Raw genomic sequence first — 24,244 nt, 5'->3', positions numbered from 1 at the left:
CAGCAGGAAGAAGGAGTATGAGCTCAGTCAATCCAGGATAAAATAGTGGGAGATCAGCAGAAGCCAGAGTAGCTGTATCTGAGGAGCATGAACAGAGAAAGTAACAGGAGGATAGTTTACAGAAAACCAAGTCCACGATGCAAGCCATCTACATGAGGAATGATGCAACGGCTGTGTAAAGGTAGTGAGAATGGTAAGGAATAAAGCACTCAATATCATCATGCCATTAAATGATATGAAGTCACATAGGGCAAGTGGGAGAAAATAAAAACTGATAGCCATTTTATATCAAGTTCTAGAAAGATATCATAAGGTGTTGTTGAATAACTGAGTGTGAAATAAAAAATTTTGGTTTAGTCAAATTCAGCTGTTTCTATGAAAACGTCACCATGAGAGCGACCAAGCACTGGAACAGGTTGCCCAGAGAGGTTCTGAAGTCTCCCGTCCTTTGGGATATTCAAAAGCCATCTGGACAGAGTCCTGGGCAACTGGCTCTAGGTGGCCCTGCAGTGTATTACCATCACCCAGACCTATCCAGACTATTAATCCTCCTTTTGAGGGTAATTACATCCTTGTCCTTAATTCAGTTATTACAAAAGATTAAACCCAACTGCGTAATTGAATCACTGATTGCGTGGGTTCCCAGTTTTGAGACTGATTTATAAACTTTGATTTTGCTGAGTGTTCAGTTTTCTCAGGGTCTCAAGCAACAAGATATAACTTACAAAACTGAGGGTATTTTTGGTGAGAAGTAATTTGGCAGTATTTGGTTATCAGAAACTAAGGTTTCCTGTATTCAGGGTTATCTGACATTCAAGGCAATTAAGATTAATTATTCAAGACATTATCAAGGAGTCATATTCGGTTTATAAAACAAGACAATGGTTGTGATCAAAAGCCTGCAATTTCAGGTAAGCCAAGGACTTTCTTGCATTAACTTCTACTTGACCTAGAGAACTTTTGCAACAAACAAAGTAACCCCGAGCTAAACTTGATGCAAAATTCCAGTTTCATCAGTACTAGTGTTCCAAAAAGTTATTTGTGTCACAGCCTAAAAATTCCCGCAGCTTTAGCTTGAGTTTGTCCAGCTTCATGTTCCACCACTCTGGCCTTGATCTAATACAGCACACAAAACACAAACCAACAACCAAAGGCTGTCGATTGAAGCTAGACTACTCACCACTGAAATACTCTTTTCAAGAGCATCAGGAAGAACAGTGGTTTTAATTAACCCTGACAGTTTCTTAGAATAGTTAACTGAGTTGGGTCCAACTAGTAAAATATTCCCAATGACTTCATTCAGTTTCATCCAAATTATACTCCTGTTGAATTGTTTGATTTTGTTGTTTAGTCAGACCTAGGAATTAGAGATGCCTTTACTGCATGCTTGTGACTCCTGGTTTAATCTGGTCATAGGTGCCTATGAAAAGTCTAGCCGGAGGCTTTCATGAAAATTCCATAGACAGACATTTAATTTCAGCTTCTTAAGGCATACTCCTCTTGAAACCTTGCAAAGACCATTTATAAAAAACAAACAGATGAGAGAAGAAAAACCCAGAAGCTAAAATAGTAGAATAAATTTGTAGCAAAAGACTACAAACATTCAAGAAGTGGTTAATTGGAAGTATTAAAAGAAATAAGTGATGCCAAGTTGGTCCAAGTAATAGGATTCTATAAGTCAATTCCGAACATGAAAAAAGAAGCAGAGAAAGGAGAATGATAATGAGAAATTTAGACTTCAAGTACCTGAGAAATGATACGTTCCCCATCTTGATACACTTTCTCTCCTATAACATCCACTATCTTCATTCGCTCTGATGCCTGGAACAAAGAGGAAAATTAAACATAATCATCTATTATAGTACACCTCTGATAAACTTTGTAGCCCTGAAATGAAGAGGCATTCACTAGACACACAAACACGCAGTATCCAGGTACTGAAAAACACAGCCCCTACAATGGCATTGTCATACTGCTCCACAGCTTTTAAGACTACCATAATCAATAGGGGAAGAAAATTGCCTAATGTCCCATTCATGCGCCTTTCTTCCCCCCAAAGTTAACAAATAACTGATTTGGCTGGTTTAGACCAAAGCGGGGGCGGGGGGGAGGGAATCACTGCCTCTAAGATGCCGTTGAAATTTGAAGAAAACACTCAGAAAAATGTCATAAACTTTCTAAGAACAAACGTCAATGAGAAACACCAGCAACACATTTCCAAAATATTTTAATCACCATATACTTGAATATGCAGGGCAGGGGGTTGTGTCCCAGAACTCATTCCTAGAGCGGAGAGAGGAAGGAGATATGAAAAGGATACTGCTCTAAATTGTAAGCAGGCGCCGCAACAGGATGCCCAGCAGCAAGGGCAAGAGGTACTAATCTGACGCGCAATGAAACGTGCCTGAGTCTTCATAAACAGGAAGGGAGAAAACAGTTAAATTTATCTCCAGTGTGCCCCACTGCCCATCTAGAACACCACAAAACAATTTTATTGGTTCAGAGCAGTGTAAAAAACATATTAAGAAAGGAAGAAAATCCTACAGTTAAAATTAATGTCTCAACAGATGATCCAATTGTAATCCATTCATTCCACAAATGCAGCTCAATCTAGCCCGTGTTTGAGAAACTTAATTCCGATCCACACATGATTCAACTGCAGTGTGTCATGCAAAAAGCCATCCAGTGCTAATGAGTTATTTTTCTATAACTTTAAATATTTATGAGTCATTTTTGTGCTCAAAAAAAGTCACATTGATGGAACTAGTTTAAGCCAGGCACTGAGAGAGAAGGTGGTGTGCAATTTACCCATTCCACAGCTACTAACATATGTCCAAAATAATATATATTAGAGGTTGCTGTTCACACCTAATGATAGTTTGCAATTTTGTAATCTTCTCTCAAAGGGATTAAAAGCTCTTCTCAAATACTAAAGATTAATGCTGAAAAATATTCTTATGATGAGAAAACAAAGAAAAGCTAAATTATGGTGTAAGGCAAAGACAGACACATACTAATTTCTAAGCAGTTTGGTATGGCTCCAAAAGCCCTCTGAAGATACAGGCTGAATCAATAGCTTAGAAATGACAATTTACAGGTTGTTCCTAAAGTCATGCACCACACACATCAACATGACATCTGCCTGCTCTGGTCATTTTGTTCCCAGGTAGCAGTGCTTCCCTTTAGCCTATTCTTACTTTACCTCCTGAGTATCAGTTAAGGTTAAAGTAAGACCTACTACAGCCCACATCTTTGTCTCAAATTTAAAAAAAATTCATGGCTGATAAAGGCCAAATATCCCAGTGATTGTATTATTACTTTAATATCACAACCTTAAAGGGAACCACAGCCCTGAGTTCCAATTTTCACTTTAACACCTGTTCTCTGACATATTTATGGATGTTTTTTGTTTTGTGGTATTTTGTGATTTTTTTTAATCTTTACACAGACCGAGATAAAATCAGCAAATCGCTTACTGTGAACAAAGGATATGAAAAAAACAGTGTACAACTTCAACAATGCAAATTAAGTTGTACAGTAAACATGATACCAAAGCAGGTCTTAAAATTCTGTTCTAAGCAAAAATGACACAGACTTCTGATATAGCAGAAACACTGACTGCGGAGCTAATGCTAATGCAAGAATTTGATGCAGAGGTGTCTGAGAGGCTTTACCTCCAAGGATTTAAGAAGGGGCACAGACTCAATAAATAATTCATACGTCTTCCTCTTCTTTGCATTGTTTTTCAATATAATTCTTCTGAATGTCACTCGATCCTGCAAGAAACAGCACAGAAAAATACATTATTCCTCTTGACTAAAATGCTCCCTGTTTAAAGAGCTGACAAACATCAACTAGTATTTGCAACAAATGCTGGGTTTGAGAAGCCAGCTGTTAAAATGATACTATATCCATCACAACGGTGATCGTAACAGCTCTTGTGAGAGTACTTGTTGCAATACCAAATTGAAAAACAGGCAGCTGTAAGACCTGATCCTTCTCAGATAAGCATTTAAGAATTCCGTTTTTAGTCTATCTTGTACTGTTCTTCAGGGCTGAGTTTTTGGGTTTTGTTTGGCTGTTTGTAAATATATCTCTCATGCTTCCACATACAATGAAGACGTTATGTTCCTCTTGCTGAAGCCATTGGAAATTGGAATTTCCAACACTTATTTGTTAAGGCAACTGCAGGATTAAGTCTGAATTGGATTCTTCTCTACTTGAGTCACAGATTTCAAAAGTGAGTTGGAGATCTATACTGGTCTCAAATAAATCAGGAACAGAGTATCAAACAGCAATAGGCTCGATTCACCCCTCCACCTTCTAGGATCCGAGAGACAGCTTTTTGCAACGACTACTTCCTAATTGCCAGCTGTCCACATGTACCATAAGCACCTTCCTGATGGAAAAATTGTTTGGTTTGGTTTTGAAGCCCAAATATTGGACAAGATTCCCACACACCCCCTGCCACCCCTCCTGCACTGATTTCTTCCCCAGGCAGCAGCTAGTAATGTGCAGGCTCCGTGGCCACAGGGCGGCACTACGTGCCTGAGCGAAGGCAAGCTCGCCCAGTTAACCACCGCTCCTGTCTCAGTACCTGCAACGGCAGACATATTTGAGAGTTTATTGTCAGAGATCTTAACAAAATGCTTTTTATTTCCACACAGAAAAGGCAGGGCTCAACTACTGGCAAACACCGATGAGAAAGACCACAAGAGAGCTGAAACTAAACAGCACGCCCAGGCTAAGGGGAGGGGCACTTGCCCACCAGGTATTTTTGTTAGTGTTTGCATTACAATAATGCCCATGTCCCTGTTAGGATCAGCACAAAATTATGAACAGAGGGAGAGTTGCAGAGATTACCTTAAACAACATGAGGCCATAAGTGTAAAAATTAAAAACAAAGAGTCAGAGGAAAGGAGCAGAAATTTGGTTAGGAAAATGGTACAAAAAAAATCTTTTAAGTTTACATATACCACAATTAGCAGAAACATCCGAAGTGCTGAAAGCCGTTCCTCTGGATCTCATTTTCTGAAAACATCAACTGATACCTTAGCAGAGACATTTGAGGTGAAGAGATATTTTCAAGTAAGAGAACACTTTTATGGGATGCAGGCTGCAATTACTTGTAACTTGAAACAATGACTGATGCAGGTGACACTAGTGCGATATAAAAGCTGAAGGAGGTGAAAGATGAAGGGAAGAATGGTATTACTTTTATCCAAAGGAGCACAAGAGATGATAAAGCATGAGGGACTGTTTTATTTTTATTTTTTTAAATAAATTCTTCAGTGGTAGAAGTCTCTTCAAATGTACATGTTTGGAGAAACAGAAAGATGCAGAAAAGGTCAGGGGAATTGCAAAAGCATAAAAAATTCCGAATTCATTTGTTTGAGAGTATCAGTGAGGGAGGAGAAGCAGCAGTATTTGAACAGAAAAGGCAGAGCAGTGAAGGAAGCGTGTGTGATTGTGAGGTTTTCCCCAGACATGTTCACTAGCAAAGGCTGAGGATGTTTCTCTGCTCCAGAAGAGACCCACGTTTGATAACTGCTTTGTGCCTGAGCCTTCCAGGCTTTTGTTGGCTTAAGTCTGCAATGCAGCAGGAGTAATCCACATTTCCTAAATGGCAGATAACCTATGAGCTTTAGCAATGACTTCTGCAGACTAATAAAAATATAATGTTTAAATTACATCAGGCACAAAATAGTACAATAAAACATGGCAACGACAGAAAAACTGGAAGAAATAACCTAAGTTTTAGGCAGGAAAATACAGCCTTAGTTAATAAAATATCCACAGGACAGATAACTAGCAAGAGGTCCCCCTTCAACTACACCTTGCTAATTAAGTGAATGTAATCACAGAAAAAACAAACCCAAAATTAACCCAATTTGTGCAGTTCTTTTCAAAAGCAAACTGGAACAAAGAATCATCTTCTCATTTTCTTCCTTTATTAATGAGTTCAGTTTGTAGGTAGCTGAGCTTGTTCAAGAAATTAGACTGTGACATTACTGCCTGGTTGATTTACCAAAATCTTTTCTTTCAACTCACACAGAAAAGTTAAGTCAGATCTCTCAGCAAGCACTGAGACTGCGCATAAGCACACCGGGTGTAGCAGCTTATCAGTCCTATAATCAAGGTCACAACACGTGGTCAACCCCCAGCAATAGTTGCCAAGGAGCCCAGCGCACACAGAAAGCATACAACACTTCTGGCTTCAAAGGCTTCGTTGATCGCACAATCCGCTTATTATGTGAGCCCTCACAGATGAGTAAGAGAGCACTGTGAAAATAACCCTATGTAAATAGTACAGAGAAAAGAACTAAAAAAGGAAACTAATGTCTACAGCTTCACATTCAACACTGCAGGGCTAGAGACAAAGCTACACCATCATTTAGCTTGGTATCTCATAGGTCATGCTGACCTGAGAATCTCTTCCAGGGTAACACAAAGGGACCAGAAACATCATGACAGTTTATTTTGAAGGGAAACAAAGCTTTGGGCAGTTTTCCTAGCTCTTCAAATTACTGACATCCTCAAGAAGATATTTAACACCTTCCCATTCCCCTTAAAGCAGACAAAATGGTAGGAAGGTAAGCTAAAAATAAAGAACTTAATTTAGATATTGTTTCCCCCTCCCATAAAAAACGTGCATTAATGCCTCCACTGTCCTCTGCAGGATGAAAACAAAACCAGGGTTTTTTTCCCCTTACAAAAGCCGCAATTACAGCAAATGCAAAATAGTAAAGGGACAGATAAAACTAGTGATGTAGTTTTCAGAGACAAGTTGTGCTAGAAAGGTGGCCAAAAAGATCTGCACAATGGATCTCTTATGCTAGGAGGTGAGATAACAGATCATGATAAAACAGCTATTAGCACAAAGAGAAACACTGGACACGGTGAGTTAGTATTCAAAATATTATGCATATGAGAGCAACTTCTATTCCTTACCAGTCCCCAGAGGGCTCCTTCTGTTGTGGCAACAATGGTGGCAGCTCTAGGAGTGTTGTACATCAATGCCAGTTCCCCAAAACTGCCATGATTATCATAGCGGCCCACACAGCGTGACTGGTTGTCTTTTGCTACAACAATATCGTACAATCCCCTGGAAAACAAAGGAATAGATGCTTTTTATTAGACAACATTCCAGTACAAATCATAAAAACAGCTTTTTGCTGTTATACAAATAGTCCTCTTATTGCTAGGTGAGATGGAACATGCTTTATTGCGCTTTCCAATTGCCTGATACTAAGCTGCTTCTATCTATACTATTTTCACAACAATTCTCTCCTAATAAAGCATTTCACTCCTGCTAGATCTGGGCAGGATCTACTTGGTTTCTTCTGCATAGTATTTTGACATTGCTATTGTAAGTGTTCTGGCCAGGGTGATAGGTGGTTTCATCATCTTTAACAGTATTTGTCTTTTCACAGCACGTGTGTTATCCAGTGAGGGCTCTTTAGAGTGACTTGGACCCATCTATACCCATTTTCCCAGTGACAGTATTGCTGCAGTACCTTTGGGATACACTCAATCCAACTGCTCCTATGGTTTTACCTCAACTCCAGCTTAAGGATAGGCCTATATCATAACCCCAAGATGCCATTGTAGCTTGTATCTGCATATGCTCATGCTAGATTCAGATTGTCCAGCTCTTGTATGGACAACAGTGATGCCGTAGAAGCACAAAGATCACAGAAAGAGCCTTTCTTTACATACCTAAGATACTGAGTGAGTTTTGCAGTGCAAACAGATCAGTCATTATGAGCAGCACACACTGATCCTCAAGCTGGAGGATTTAAAGCTAGGTCAGGAATGTTATACATGCCACATCTTTACACTGTAGCACAGAGCTCTGCAGAGGCAACCATTTCTCACCTGGTATTTGTCTAATAGCTCCCTTAAGACCAAAACTTTTATCACTCAGTTCAACTTCACACCATGCTGCAACTCCGAGCACACTGAGAGTTCAACCAACCAATTTTATCACCATTTTCATGGAGATGTGGCTACTGAAGAACACAGGTTACAGCATGCAATGTTCAAACTTGAAGAGCATCTGTTCAACTCTCACAAAGCTCTGTGTGCTGAGGTGACGCTGTAGGATACACAAGCTTAGGAAGCATGGGTAAGTAACTTCCAGCAGTTTTGCTGAACATTATGGGTTCCACTCTAGTCACACTGGCTTCAAATTAAAGCAGCCAACCTAAAAGGTTTTTAATTCCTTTTTTTTTTGTTATAGCTGACTTCTAGAAACAGGAAAGCTCTCTAAAATTGCTGACATCTAGCCAGGATCTCTGAACAGATCAATAGGAAAGTCATCAAGTACCAGAAGCCTCCTTGCACTTTGTTCATAGGGAGCTATACCCTGTTTAAATTGGAAAGGCCTCCTCACCCTGTTCTCCAAGACACACACTTTCTACATTAGAATGAAGTTAAGGGAACAATATCCCAGAATTTACTAAGAATCAAAAGACTACTCTGATGAAGATGCAGGTACAAGTCCAGCGAATCAAAGCTCAAGACACAAATCTGGATCAAACTGCACCACAGCAACTGCATATGAAGACACAGGCTGTGCACAGAAAGGTAGCCCTTTAAAAGTCAAACAAGTGTCTGTAACACTCTCAGGACTGTCTTATGCTTGGGGCTTTAAAAAAAAAAAAAACTTAAAAATATAGCTTGACTAGGCTTGATTAATTCTTGGCTATGGCACCAAAGATCATTCAGGGACTAGCCACTGGCCTAAGAGACTGTACAAAATATATCATGCCCTGGAGAAAAGCAGGCAGGGAACACCTTCACGGCTTTAAGCAGCTGAACATGCATATAATTTTCCCCAGGAGTTTAGATCTTTGTCAGAAGGCATGGTATTATCCCCCAGAACATCATTAGGCATGTAAGAAAAAAAAGAATCACCAGAAATGGCAGTAGGTGAAACTTCTCATGGTAAACAAGTATGGGAACAGGCTCATTGGTGAGATCTGCCTAGTATTAACAGCCGAGGGTCTTTCAGGGGTGCTGATGGACAGCCCTGGATTTCTTAGTTATCTTTGAACACTGCTGCATCTACTACAGGACAACTTTACACCAGCTTCATTTGTAGGACATTCCACGAAGTGGACATTACATGCATGAAACAAACAATTAAAATACATCAAAGTGAGGAAGCTTTGCACAATGACTTGAGGGTCTACTGTATTAAAGCCCAGTTTGGCTACTGGGTCAATAGTAGATGGGCCAGATGGTCAGAAGATCCAAGAAATTTAGTCTCTGTCACCCAGAAAGCTAAAGGAGGAAGCTAGGCATATGAAGACTGCATAACATCCTTACTAGACACTTTTTACACTCTACTGCTTACTCACACCTAGGAGACAGAAAGAAACCAACAGCATGCTAACAGTAAACTAAATAAGGATTAGTGTTGATGGAAAGTTTCACTAATTCTTGTAATGTCCAATATCTATTTAATGATTCTCTGCGAGGCACCAGAGGCAACAATCTTCTGAGGTTTTTTTGATCTAGCCATCTGTGAGCACCTTAAGCAAACGCAACAACTTCCTCCCATCCCTCAGCCTGAAAGTCACTTACTAGTGCCATTTCTTTCCAAATAACTATAGCCACGTAACCTTCAGCCAAGCATTCAGCTGTCTGTGGCCCAAGGACTAAATTGGTGAGGCACCACTGGGTGACCTTGGCTCAGCTTTGTTGAGAAAACTGTTACTGAGCTATGAGACAGTCAGTGAGCTAAAGCCCTGCAAGATAAGAAGAATAAAAACACAGACCGAAGTGTAATTGTTGTAATCGTTAGGAGCTCAGGGACTCAAAAGAAAAACACTGACATGAAAAAAATATAAAACCTCAAGGAAAAAAAAAAGCAGAAAAGCAGAAGAGGGCAACTCAGCAAGATTGTGGATCAGTCTGTTCCAAGAAGCAACAGAGGCCAATGCTGCCCGTCCTGACTGATGACTGCTCAATCAGCACTCATCAGGTGCCTCCCCGGCAGTGATGAGCATACTAATGTTTAGGCATGCAACACATTTGTCCTAGCTCTCCCTTCCATGCAGTAAGCACTAAATAACTGCTGCATCCTCAAGTTGCATCTGTCCTGCCTGCTGTCCCTCTGCACATGGTAAAAGACACTCAGACAAAAGTGATCTGGTAAGGAAGTGTTACAACCAGAAGACTTTGGGGCGGGGGGGAAGGTCTGTGCCAGAAAGCCTATTTTTGTATGCAGACAAGAAGCTCAAGAGTTACACCTGCAACACAAAGTCCCTGTTCATTCAGACAGGAAGAAACTCATCCTCAGGGATATTTAGGCCTTAATGACTTATCTTAGAGTAACAAGACATGCCTACTGATGCCTTGAAAGAGCCAGAGTCCACCAAATTTGCACTTGCAGGCCAGTGGAAATACCGTAGCTTTCCATAAGCACCAGTATCCTGCTATTCTTTTGCATGAAAAAATGAGGGGGTGGGAGGTGGAGGAGGATTGGAAGGGAGGAGGACTGGAAAGGGAGAGAGTGGAACAGAAAATTTGTTACTGTAGAATTCTTTCTAACTGAATAGCTGACATAAGAGCTGCAGCCGAGTTGGTGTTTACAGCAAAGACTGGTATGCTCTATTGCTAGACAACACCAAGTTTAATTTCCCTCACTGCATAGCCTTTCTGCCACATACTTTTGGCAACGTATTTATGTTACTGGTGTATTATACCTTGAGAGGAAAACAAAACAAAAACTTAAAAACCTGAAATCTTCCAACCCAACTATCTCTTGATGGCAAAAAACATTGTGGAATAACATTACATCTGTAGAACAGAGACCATAAAAACATTGACCTGAATATCAAAGATAAGGTTCCATTTCACTACTTTATTTTAGGTTAAAACTCATAGCAGGAAGAGCTTTTTAGTAACCAACAGGCTAAGAGCCTTACACAGAAACAAATTAAAATAGGCTGATGGTATCTACCCTTTTTAAGAGGCCCCCAAACTGAGTTTAAGTTTCCTCAAGATTAGGAACCACTGCTCTGCATACCTCTCATCTTTGCAGACCTGGTGGCTCAGGCTCCCATGAGTTCTGATCTGCAGTACCTTACTCTTATCCGGGACAGCCTGATCTCCCCAGCGAACATGGCAAGAGAAGGAACTTGTCCTATCTAGCCAAAGACATGGGACTGGTCTGAGGTAGAGCGGTTGAGGGAGATAAATGAGTGTAGAAATGGAGCACTGGTTTAGGCTAATGGGATGGTATGGTAGAGGACAGGGGAACGGGCATACGGTTAGAATATATTTGAGGTAGCCTTACATTCTGTAATTCTACTAATCAGAAGGGGGAATGTCCTTAAAATGAACAAGGATCATTTAAAATGAACCTAAAATTTCTAACCTAGAAATTCTTTTGCAAATTCCTTAAACACAGCATAAATGACAATTCAAAAGGCAACATGTTGTCTTGAAGAACTGCTTTGAAAGCATTTAATACAATATTAATGGTGCCATTATTTCAGTGATAAGGAAGATAACAGTGCATCAAAAAAGTAGTTTGCTAAGATCATGTTCCAACTGCTAAACTGAACAAGTCATAGGCAAGCTTATGCTGCAGCCCCTCCCTCAGAGAAAGTGGTATTTGAGTTTTTATGCAGTCACACAGAATGTATTAAAACCCAGCAGGTTTGAATGTCCACCTCTTGAAAAATTTGACTGCCCCCAGGGCAAATGACCCAAAAGTCAATGGGGACCTAAAGGGGAGAACGGAAAGATCAAAGGAAGAGGCAAAAACCGCAAAAAGTAAGTTTCCTTCAGAAACTGTCCTGCAGTAAGCACTCCCTGTCATTTCTAAGAAACTGAAAAGAAACACACTCTACATTTCAAAGGCCAGCTGCTTACCGCTCAATGACATAGAAGTTGTCTCCATCATCACCTTGGTCAATCACATGTTCCTGAGGTTTGACCTTCCTCTCAAACATGGCATCAAGGACCTGAGACAGCTGCTCCTATAAAACGAACAGGAGGGGGGAAAAAAGAAAAAAGAAAGAAAAATAAAACCCACTCTCAGAAAATACATCTTAGCATTATTGCTGAACAAGGGTGAGTTCATTTGACTTGATCTGGATAGTGAAGTGCAACACGCATTGCATTATTTTTACTGTATGCAAATACAAGTAATACTGATATTAAATGTTGATTTCCACTAGCACCTCACTGTTTCCAGCTTATTAATATAAGTTCAATAATGCAGACAAATGTAGATACTTCTGTTACAGAAGAGCTATTATCTCAAATTTATGTCCAAATGGCTTAACTTATGCATACTATTTCAGTGTCAAAGCACACATGTACAGCAAGCTCTCACTTGGTATAATCTGACACAGCTTCACTGCAATGAATACATATTGATTTATGTCAACAGTACATATATTTCATTATATGTATGTATGTCTAGAAACTGCACCATGATTTATTAGTAACTTATTTGTACTGTCATCATCTAAAAGCCTCAGTCATGATCAGGACTACACTGAACAAGACTCTATGCAAACAGAGTTATTTCCCTAGACAGTCTGTGTCTTAAAGAACCTGCAATTCCAGCACAAGACGAGATCAGATAGGTACAGATGGGGAGCACATACAGAAAATGGGATAATGCTGGTCTGCACAGCAGACTCAAGCTAGGTTTCTCTGATGAGCCATGACTAAACGTTTTTGTAGGCAGCACAGCCAGGGAAGCTGTGAAAGCCAAGAGAGATGCCTTGCCTCAATATTGAGCTGCTTTACCATCTTTGTTACTCCAAAGTCCATTAACAATAGACTTTCATTGCATTTTCAATGATCAGATGTTCAAAGTTGAAGATGTAGATCAGAGCCGAGTTTCTAAAAATATACTGCATGAACATGCAAACTAGTCTTTATGCTGCTAGATACACTTGAAATATTTACTGCACTCCTTAAGTTGGGAGTATTCATTGCAGCATCTGTAGGCACCACTATATTGAAAATATTGCCTATCTTTTCACTAGAATCCTATTTTCTTGTCTTTAAAAACTGTCCTGATACTTAAACTAAACAAACAATCATTGCATGAAAGCTGTTTATTTTGACCACATATTTCACAGAATGCATGTAAGTAACAGTTGTCAGAAAAACAAGCAATGCAGATTTTAAAAAGCTTTTTAAAAGTATTGTAACTCAATAATGCCTTATTTGGAAGACAAACAGGCAAAGACATCATTTTAAGTAAATAAAACACTAAGCTCTTCTGTCAATAAAAGGACAAGCTTCATCAGATTTCTGAACTGTAAAAAAAACCCTCTTGGTTTAAATATGGGTACTGAGCATGGTCAGGGGCCTTGTTGGTATGGATAACAGTAACTGCTCTCACCCAGTACAAAATTCAGTTGTAACTAGGATTCTACAAACTCATTTATAAGACACTGCAGAGCCTGCACATCACACAGAGCTTTTAACAGGAGAGAAGTTATCTACTCCCCCAGCACTTTATATTGAAACATAAATCAGGTTTATCATTGGGGATGCTCAAAATCTCAGAGTTAGACTCTGTGACAATCTGAATTGATTTTAGTCCCAAGTTCAACGTGAACCTTGCTAGAAGTGATCCACTGGACACTGGCTTCCTTGTTTTGATACCAAGTATTGCAGCAACTATTCATGCAAGTGAAGACATTTAAAAGGGCTATTGAGTCACTGGGCCTAAATTCAGCACAGTTCACCTAAATGTAACAGTGGAAAAAGGATGAATTTGGCCAGGATATGACACAATCATATTTATTCCAAAAGGGGTTTTATGCAGTTTTGTTGTGGTTGGGTTTGTTTGCTTGTATTTAACAGTTTTACATTCTTTAGAGGTTAAGAAACAAAAGAACTATTTTGAGCCTTAATTTGGAAGTGTTCCTCACAACTATTAAAGGACAATATACACTGAGCAAAAGCAGCAGCCATGCATTCTGCCTTTCAGCGGGTATTCTACAGCCAACCTTCCAACCCAGTCACATTATACAGAAGGAGTTAAAATGAAATTATTGGGAGGAGGGGTGAAAGGCTGAAAGTTCCATACTCCCATTATACCCATTACTAGGAGAGCTCTTCCCTCTCTGCTAAGTGCCCTTTATCATACTATAATCAATGTATGGACTGCAGTCATCTTTTTCAGCGATGTGCTATATTAAAGCCTGAGTCTTTAAGACTTTGCAGTTAAGACTTAACAGTTGCAGTTAAGATAATTTCCATTACTTCTCTACTCAGCTGCTTAGAAAGCTTTTCCCAGGAAGCAGGATTTTTCCAAGCCCACTTTCTCAGCTCAAATTTGTTTTTCAAAGCCGTATTTGAATATAAACCAGTTATTAATTTTTGCTTCTGGGTGATTTTGCTGGAAGCTAAAAGATTGGCTTACTCAATTTGAACAGTGATTACATTTTGTACATACCCCTTGAGCTGCTGAATGTTCTTAAATATGTTTCATTATTTACATAATCAGGTTACTTGCAAAAGAAACCTTTAAAATGTCTTAAGTAAATAGGCTTAATGACAACAGGAATCCCAGAACAATGAAAGGCCCGTCTTGGAAAGGACAGCTTTCAAGGAAACTCTTTGACAGCATGTCAATTCCTCAAGCCTGCTGCAATCAAAATCTTTCAACAGTTATTTTGAGAATGCAGTTCAATGACTCTTGGGGTTTGTACAGCAACCAAGAACTGGGAGAACTTCCTGGTTTTCAAGGAAAGCTGAGCAGCGTTTCTGAAACATAAGCGTTCATATCCATCCTTTCATATCTCAAGCAAAGCTCAATGACTCAAACCAGGAAGCTGCAGGGACCATCGCTGGTGTTACAGTTTTCATTCTTCCCCAACCTGTAGTAGAGATGTCAGTTCTCTTTTCATGGAAACACCAGATCAGAAATGAGATGCATTTAGTCCATGGTCTCTCAGAGGCTGGATTAGAGGATCTCCAAAGGTCTGCTCCTGAACTATCCTATGATCCTCATTAACAAATTCATACCAATTAAGATTACTAAGTGCAAGCAATGGAGACACTCATCATTAAAACTCAATGAAGCAATAAAAATAAGACGAGTAAGAATCAGAACAACCTAAAAACATTAACTTTACAGTCATTTACAGAAAATTTGCTGACACATTGGCATTTAAGAAAAAGGTGCAGCAATCTGAAATCATGCAAATGTGGATAGTGTTCAGTATCACTATTGTGTAAGTAATTTCCTTTTTAAATTGCCCATAAAACTATGAACTGTTTCCTAGGGAAAAGGAAATCAGGTGCAATGGTACCCAACAGCAAATATTGAAAGATAAGCAAAAGAATTTTAAAAACCACCAAACCTTTCTCTAAAAGAAAAAAAGATTGAATTTTCAAGGAGAGGAATCTGACACCCGTGGTAACTGAAAATTTGACATATTTGTTTATATTGTTCATTGAGTGTTGATATCCAAACACATGTTCCAATCCAGCCTGCATATAATAATTCATGAACTATCACAATGCAAACAAGCGTCTGGACTGTTAGATCATGCTATTACCTGTACCTACAAATCATCAACTCTAGTTAAGATTTCTTTAAAATACTACCTGATCTAGGTTTTTGAAGAGCAGGATATCTTTACATGCTTCCTGCAGTCTGCATCGCTGTTCATCAGTTTTTGGATGAACTACCTTTAAAACAAAATAAAACAAAACTGTCATGACAACAAAGAAATATGATTACAGATTGAACCTTCATTTCAGAGTGAAAAAGCAGAACATAATTTAAGAGTGTCAAAGTATACAGTTCTTTTTTGGTTTTTGCATAAACAGTACTTATATACAAACATACAGTGCAAGACAGAATGAAAGAGACATAAGAAATATATTATGCTGACAATGAACACATGCAAAACAACAGTCAAGACAGACAAGAAAGAGGAGGATGCCTTTTCCTTTCCCTCCCCTTCTAACCCAGCCACAGATACAGTCAAGGCTTGAGCATTTGGAACAGAGATAAAAGTCAACGGTTTTCTTTCTAAACTCTGGCTATATTAGTCCCAACATACTTATTGTTGGCATACAGGTAGTTTGTAAGATTTATGATACATATGTATCTCAGCTCATCTAATCACAGAAGTTATCTAAGAAGCGTATCTTTTTTCCAACAAAATTACTTAAACAAAAGTTTTGCTGTTTGAGAGATTTTTTTTTTGTTACTTCTTTCCAATTATAAACATCTCATCGGGTTAAAGGAACCAACAGTCACCATGTCCTAAAACGTTTATGTATGTGCTTGTTGGGGGCTAATTATGAAAACATACATAAAAATATTAATTACCTCACATTCACCACATTAACTATATTTCTGGAATAACAAGCATTCCAAAAAAACAGTTACATTAGTAAATATTTCTAAAAATTCATTGTCCGAAGTTGAGCAGTTCTCAGATCCTTGTTTTAAAAGAAAATTGAATATTGAATCAGCAGTCAGGAAAATTAAGACTTTTGATGGAGTAAATGTATCCAGGTTTACAAACATTTGGCTGATCAGACACACTCATAGTCTTTTTTTCTTTTTATAGCATGTTATTTATGAAGTATCTTCTTTTTTAAGAGAAATTAAATTAGACTTAGATTTTCACTGCAGAAGCGTAATCATCCTTGAGATGGAATCTGGAAAAGGAACACCAGAAGTCCAGAGAGAAAACATTGACCCTCACCAGCCAGGCTACAGGATTTGCTAAAATAAAAGCATCTCTAAAGAAATACAATTACAGTATCTGGACTTGCAATTCCTAGAAATTCCCAACTTTCAAAACCAATAGAACAACAGGTGGCCACAGTCTCAAAATATTTCAACAAAGCATTTCTCCTACCCAGGCAGAACCGCTTCGACAAGAAAGGCAGTAAAAAGCATGTGAGGAATTTTAAGCACCCATGAAGAAACAGCTGTGGGAAAGCTGAACTAATTCTTCACAACAGCATTGATGCTCTAGGAATTGCCTCAACAAGCCTTTAAGATAATTAAGAAAGGAAAATATCCAAAATTTTAAAGATGGTAGACTTAAGCATAGCTCTCAAGCCCTTTGAAGTAAAATTATATTAAAGCTATAGTGACTAAAAAAGTGCATGAGACAAAGTGGCCCTAAATTTCAGAGCAATGTCACTTTGTCAATGTCAGCATACCACACAGCCTCTCAGAATGAAATGCACAAGTGGTAGGGAAAAGGTGACGTACAAGACATCTGCCTGTCAAACTGTAGGGAGAACCATGCATGATGCAATTCACTCATTCTTACCCTTTGTTCTGTATCTTCTTCTTCTTCATCTGGATTGAAAGCTTCAGCACAAACTTGGAAGAAAAAGAGAGAGGAAATTAGTAAAAAGAAGCAATTACACGAGAACATCAAACAATCAATTTTGAATTCCTTTCTTCTATATTTTGTTTTCCTACAGGAAAAACAAGATCACTTTTGTTTTTATGTCGTTATAGTGTCAGAGGCTTAAATCCTATCCATCCTCTGAGCAGGCACAGCATGGCTGTTCTCAAACTCTCATGTACAAAGTCTGTAATAACTTACAATAGAAAATAATCTGGCCTAGCGGGTACTCCAAAGCATGTACACAGATTTCCTTTCAATTCTTATCAAAGCATAACAATCTCCATTCAGATTCATTTACAAACAGCATCTCTAAAATGCAGGGGGAAAAAATACTGCAGCTACATTGCTTTGTTCTTTGCAGTGCAATGTATATAGCAAAACACACCAAGAAAAAAAAAAAACAAAACAAACCAAAACAAAAGAGTACAAGGGTGCATTGGCATTCACTCCACCTCAAGTCAGATTTGCAAGCAAGTATCTGTATTTTGGGGTTTTTTCAATACAGAGAAATCACGTTTACACAGAAATTAACCTGGGAAATGAACAAGCAGCTTGACCATAGCATATTCTATGACAAAAAAATGTCTAGTCCCCTCCCCCATATGCTCCTATATCTTAGTACATTTGAATCAAATGAATGTCAAGTTGTGATATAAAAAAAATACACAAAGCGCTTTTTTTAAAAAGGGTGAGAACATTTGTGGAAAACATACACTGTTGTGCTTAGGAACAAGGCTCTGCCAAACATGTCATAACTACGGGATCGATTGTAAAAGAGGCAATGATAATGGTGAGCTTCTAAAATTTCAAACCATTTTTGTTCGGTTTTAATACTTCAGAGAAGGCTTATCTTCACTTATCTTAACAGTTACACTGTTACACGATTTTACAGTATGAAACACAGACACCTTTAGATGCCAAAAGCCTACAGCTCCAGCTCAGACTTTCTTATTAATTCGTGGACATTTACAGTTCTTACATGTCAAACTGGACTCTGCATTATAACTAGCTGTACATATAGAGAAAGTGAGAGTCAGTCCTGTTTTCATCTAGTTCTGCGCTTACTTTAATAAGGGTGGTCTTACTTCTGAGGCTATATGCTACTTGTAAAATTTTACAAGGAAACAGAGACAAGCATTTTTCTTTGTACTTTATCCAGCATCCTGACAATACTGAAGACTTGGCAGAATGCCCAGAAGCTCACTGCAGTGACATCTAACCACTGAATGGACTTAGAAAGTATAAATAAAAATAAGCAGATTAAAAAAAAAAAATCTAGAAGGCCTAGCATTCAGCAACTTGCAAATAATTTGAAAACGCATACAGGACTATTGACCTTGTCATCGTGCTTTCAAAAGGACTATAAAAATGCACAAGTCCAGCATAATTTGCTACGAAAGACTTGCTTTTATTTTTCCTGCCTAAAAGGTACAGGTCTTTCCTAGCAAATTAGATTTTAATTCCTTTTTTTCCTGGAGACATTGAAGAGACTAGAATACAAGACAAGCGTTCCATTTATCAAACCACAGTGTAAAAACCCAGTCATGTAATCATCAGGCGTTTGCAGAGTAGTTACTGCTCATACAATAAACCCAGTGTCGCACTGCCTCTTCTGGTTTGCACCATTTAACAATATAGAAACAGTATATTAACAGTGCACCTGCAACAAACGCATGCTTTTGATTTAACAGTGTGTTCCATCCACATTTAGAGCAGATACTTTACAAAGGATAAACAGCATTCTTCCCCAGCTGAAAAAAAGTATAGTCCACCACACAGTCCAAAGACTGTATTATGGGCAGGTAGATGCCTACAAAGCTACAGAACTTGGACTGATAGGCCAAGATCCACTTCATATACAATACAAAGGCACTGACAAAGAGAACATTATTAGCATTTTGGTGTGAAAGCTTTCCTCCTCCTTTCATTTTACAATAAGGATCAAAGTCTATCGTGAAAGCTTTGGATTTTCTAATAAGGAACATTTTCTTAAAAGAAAGGCTCCTTGGTTTAAACAGTATGGTGAAACTGGAGATAAAAAGTATCTTTATTCTTTACAACCAGCATATCTTACCAGCAACTAGAGTTCAATTCTTTATTATGCACTATAGTATGTACTATAAATGCACTTCCGTACGCTTCCGAAAGTGCATGGCATATAAACACATTCAAGCTGTGTCTCTATGAATTCAGAGATCACTCTACTTCATTACATCGTTCTATGATTTAAATTCTCAATATTAAGCTGCAAATTAGATTTTGTTCCTGCCTCAACTGCAGGGAAGCTATTGCTAAGAACATGCTTTGGAATTAAGGAAATTATCTTCAAGATTTCCTTGGAAAAACAAGTTTAATTACCATGGCTAAGACTACCAGCATTAGAGCAAAACCTTATCTTAGAACATGCAGCAATCAAAACAACACGGTTCTCTCCAACTTTAGTATCAAACAGCTTTGGTTGGAATTTGCACATGTAAGTCTCCCCTATTTTGTCTTACCCAGTAAGTGCGAAAACAGCTTCATAAAGCCCGCTAAGGATACAGACTAGGACTTAGCCCTTCCCTTACATATGGAAATCACTTCTGTAATGCCCATGAATGGGCACCACAGAAATACAACAGAAATGTGGCAAAAATACTACTTCTTCCCATGCTGTTACGTAGAAAGCCTTCCCACTATACTTTTCATTCTTCAACCTCCTGCTGGGATTTCTTTTTTCATATAGAAGCAGTAGGGCAGACATTTAGGACTTCGACTGACAGCTCTGATTGACAGGACTTTATTTACTTGCAGGCAGATGTAACATATCTGTTGTGGGATGGTTGAAAAGAGGGGAGAGAGACCAAAATGATTAATTCTGACCTCAAGCTTAAATTAATATTGTGATATGCTGGAAAGCCCACAGAAAGCTCTTCAGCCTACTCATATTATAACAACCAACAGCATTTTCCAAATATTTTAAAACATGACTAATGCAAAGAAAAGGCGAACATTACGTCAACACCATCCTGTGGTTTACGTCGCAATACGTCCAGTTTTTCTTTCCACTATTTTTAGTTGGTAAATTACTTGTGGAAGTCTGCACTGGTGAACATACTATCTGTCAAGATCTGTGTGTCAGCCTTACCTTCAATATGTTTCCTGTCATCTCTACTCAAACAGTGTTGCTTCTCTATTCTTCTGACTGAAAAGAACTCCCGTAACTACCCTAACCTCTGCCAACCCCTGTCAGAAATCTATGGAAGTTAATTTCAGGAGTCCTGAAGGTTAGTCACTTGCAGGTTACTGTACAGCCAGTCCCAATGAAAAACTATTTGATCTTTCATCTTGACGGAGTGAAAACAAAATTGCCCAACTATTTTATACATGACTGAATTCACATATTAAGTATTTCAGTGTCCCAATAAAACAGGTACTCCAAGGCAAACTTATTCTCACAAGATTATCCTGAAGAAATGTGTTGGTAGTATCTTTTCAGACTCACTGAAACAGCAGCTGGAAGGGATCACTCTCTGAAGGTCATCCAGGTCAACCTACCCCTTAAAGGGGAGCTATTTGCAATGCTAGATTGGGGCTGACCTGGAAACCTCCCTGGGCAAAAACTGCACATCTCTCTGGCTAACCTGCTCCACTGCTGCACCGCCCTCCTGGAGAAAAAGTTTTTCTTAATGTGCAACCTAAAGCTCACAAATATCTTGACACGATTTGAAGTGACTTCTGAAATCACACCTTTCCTATGTGAGATTTTCAGCACAACTCTGCCCTTGAGCAAACGCTAAGCATGAATGCATCCGTGAAAGCTGTGTATAAGTAACACACACCCCAATTACATATTTCCAATACTACAGCTATATCAGCATACATCATGCAGACCAAGCTTCCTTCCAAATCTACCCACATAGTTCAAGTAGCTTTGGAACATAAAAAACAGTTTTCAATTTTAAGAAGCTTTAAGATAAAAAGGAATTCAGGCTTTTATCCTACCATCTACATCTAGTCTCTCTTAGCTTCTGCAGCTTCTACAGCTAGCTTAGCTTTCTCCTCCTACGGCACCTTCTTTGGCTTTCAAGAACAGGCACATCTGTTAACACTTCTGAAGGCTCAGAAATGATACAACTCAATCACTGCTTTGTTATGCAGGTGACAGCATCTGAAAGCAACAAAGATCTTTCTAGCTGCAGCAATGACATAAGCAGTGGATGGGTGAGGGGGAAACAAGGGGTGGGGAGAGAATAAGAAGTAGCAAGAAAAGTTTGCCAGTACAAACACCACCTTTGTTTATGCAAGTTTTAATCGCTCCCAAGATAATATTGTTCTGCAAAATACGTGTTTTGTCAAGATCAAAGTCCTTGCAACTCTGCATAATAGTTCAGCATTTAGCTCCCAGAAGCAAATAAAGCCTCTGTGAGAAATGCATACCATCCCAGTAGTTGAGAGATCACTTATATTTTTTTCAAAATAGTAGCCAAGAGGCTGAGGCCTGAAGACCTTCAGACACACGTAAGAGGAAAAATTTTCATTCTGGACATGAAAATTCTATGTTTTATGTAAGGTGAATGCATTGTTAATATTTCTGTTGTTATTGGAAGAAGTAGCAAAGACATGCTCTGTCATATTCTCTTTGCAATTTTGAATAGCACCTTCTGCACTTGAGTGAAATCCTATTCACTCATCTTTACTTATGAGGATGCATTACCTCCAATTGGTCCTATGAGACCCTTTAATGAAAATCCACCCAGAGTAGTACATGCAGAACAACTTTTCCAGTTATTTAGTCACATCAGTAATCTTGCACTATATTTAAGGCGACGTTCTTTGCATTTGAGTTTGCCAAAGCTTCAAACATTTTGTAAGTCTGTCTCTCCAGGGACAGATGCACAGCCTCTTCTGGGAGCACTATGCCAGCTGGAAAGATGACCACTTCCAGTGGCTTGCCATTCCCTCTTTGACAGCCGAGTTGCTAAAGCAGGCACTTCCAAAACGATATAGTCGAGATGAACTTAGGAAGTTAAAGAGCTTGTACATAGGTCTTTGCTGTCACAGCTCAATGCTATTTTCTGCGCTTGGGAAACAACTTCAAGTTCCCTCTCCCTTCTGTTGCTGGATAGCTCAGAACTTTTTGGTTTAGAAATTTAGAAATTTGTTTCCCGAGTTAAAGATCTCACCATGTCAAAGCAGACGACAGATTCATACCTCGATCCAGCAAGTGGGAAACAGAACCTGCACCCATTTGCACTACCTGAACAATTTTCACATTCATGACAGTTAGAATGACAAGCAACACTGAAACCTGAAAAACAGTTAAGCCATCTGCAGGAAAATCAGCTGTTTCAGCCTTCAATTCAGTAACGAGAACTGACTGAAATCAAGTGTAAACTCTTAGTTAAAAAGAATGTCATTGTGCCAGCCCAAAACTCAGATCTCGGGTCCTAAAAGGCTGGTCTTTCTCTTTTGCTTTATGTGCCACATGAAAATCCCCAGATGCAGGAGTACCACAGCAGTACCACGTCCTGACTTCATTCTTAATTCTCAAAGAGGCATAACTGAGACACGACTTACGATGACTGGGACTTGAGCAAACAACACCCCCTCAAATCTCTGTCAAATACCAACGCAGAATATTCAAACACACAACCACTTGGCATGGCCATATACGTAAAATAAAGTGTAAGATTTTTCAGTTGAGAAACATTTAGAAATAATGAATTTAGGTGGCAAAGGAAAAGAACGGATTTTCAGTTCTGCAAACAGCTTCAAATTTTCTTTAGAGTTAAAAGGAAATTAAAATAAAATCAACTCAGTTCTTCACAGGCAGAGTTATTCTGCGTTACAGATTAACTACAAGACACAAAGTCACTCAGCATAGCTGTGCCAAACCAGCTCAGTCCAGCAAGGATTACAGGTTCAGGCGCAGCTCTGCACATGGTCCCAAAGTGACAACGGCTTGTGATAAAACTGTAATGCCAGTGTCACACACTCCTATTCATACTATGTTTCAGTCATGAGTTCAGAACAGGCTGCATAATCAATTATAAATGCCACCTTTTATGACAAGGTGGTGTTTTTCTTTGCAGGAAATCCAACTCTACATGCACAACATCTTTTCTCCCAAGATGCACAAGTACAGGCAATATAAGCAGCCCTTTAAAATTATGACAATTGGTTGACAACTATTTCCATACATACATTTGTTTTATATATTCTGAATGCACTTTTCAAATATTTTTAATAAATCATACAGATTAATAAAAATCTGGGTTTAAGTGTTTATTTAAAAGGCTTTATCTTCAGATACAGAGTAAAACAATTTAGACAATGCATTACAGCAGAACAGCCATTAAAATGATACAGCCACAAATTAATTTTTTTCTTCCACTACAGGAAGATTTGGCAAATTTATTTAAATATTTAAAATTACGTTTCCCTAGGGGCAAACAAGAACTTTCATGATGAAAGACCTAGAATAATAAACTGAAAGTAAATAATCAGTCTCTTTTAGATTTATATCTTTATGTACATACAATGAAAGCATTACACGCAGACAATACTGCTTCAACTAGATTTTAAAGACAAACATAAAGCACTTTTAACTTACGATACAATGCATTCCTACTTAATTATTATTTCTAGGTAGGGCTTTGTTCAGGGTTCGGTTTTTTGTTTTGTTTTGCTTAACTCCTTCTGCAACACACAGTGTCTAGTGTGGAAACCGCCCCAAGTTAACTGGCAGGCCTTGCTTCGCCATAGCCATCCCACACATCGCAGGGGCATACAGCACTAGACAAATAATAGACCAAAGGCTCCTTAGCACGCTTGAGAACCTGCTCCTGGGATCTATTATGGAAGAACATTTCCTGTCAAAGTAA

The 24,244-nt window shown here is 38.7% G+C and overlaps 1 protein-coding gene across 1 annotated transcript in view; it reads right to left on the bottom strand.

Moving 5' to 3' along the window:
* The window catches only part of PRKAR2A (protein kinase, cAMP-dependent, regulatory, type II, alpha), a gene marked incomplete at its 5' end in the record, with an annotated part of 37,057 nt that overhangs the window by 2,436 nt on the left and 10,377 nt on the right, over window positions 1-24,244 (bottom strand). Inside the window, 6 exons of the mRNA XM_009585164.1 lie at window positions 1,747-1,821; window positions 3,675-3,776; window positions 6,952-7,105; window positions 11,890-11,996; window positions 15,601-15,684; window positions 17,295-17,347. Of these exons, the coding sequence (XP_009583459.1) occupies window positions 1,747-1,821; window positions 3,675-3,776; window positions 6,952-7,105; window positions 11,890-11,996; window positions 15,601-15,684; window positions 17,295-17,347 (575 nt within the window). The remainder of the gene's footprint in view (window positions 1-1,746; window positions 1,822-3,674; window positions 3,777-6,951; window positions 7,106-11,889; window positions 11,997-15,600; window positions 15,685-17,294; window positions 17,348-24,244) is intronic.

Source organism: Fulmarus glacialis, unplaced genomic scaffold (assembly GCF_000690835.1).
Source record: "Fulmarus glacialis isolate BGI_N327 unplaced genomic scaffold, ASM69083v1 scaffold25019, whole genome shotgun sequence".
In the NCBI taxonomy this organism is placed as follows: Eukaryota; Metazoa; Chordata; class Aves; order Procellariiformes; family Procellariidae; genus Fulmarus; species Fulmarus glacialis.
Note: the sequence above shows the minus strand (reverse complement) of the source record. Positions and strands in the feature narration are given on the sequence as shown.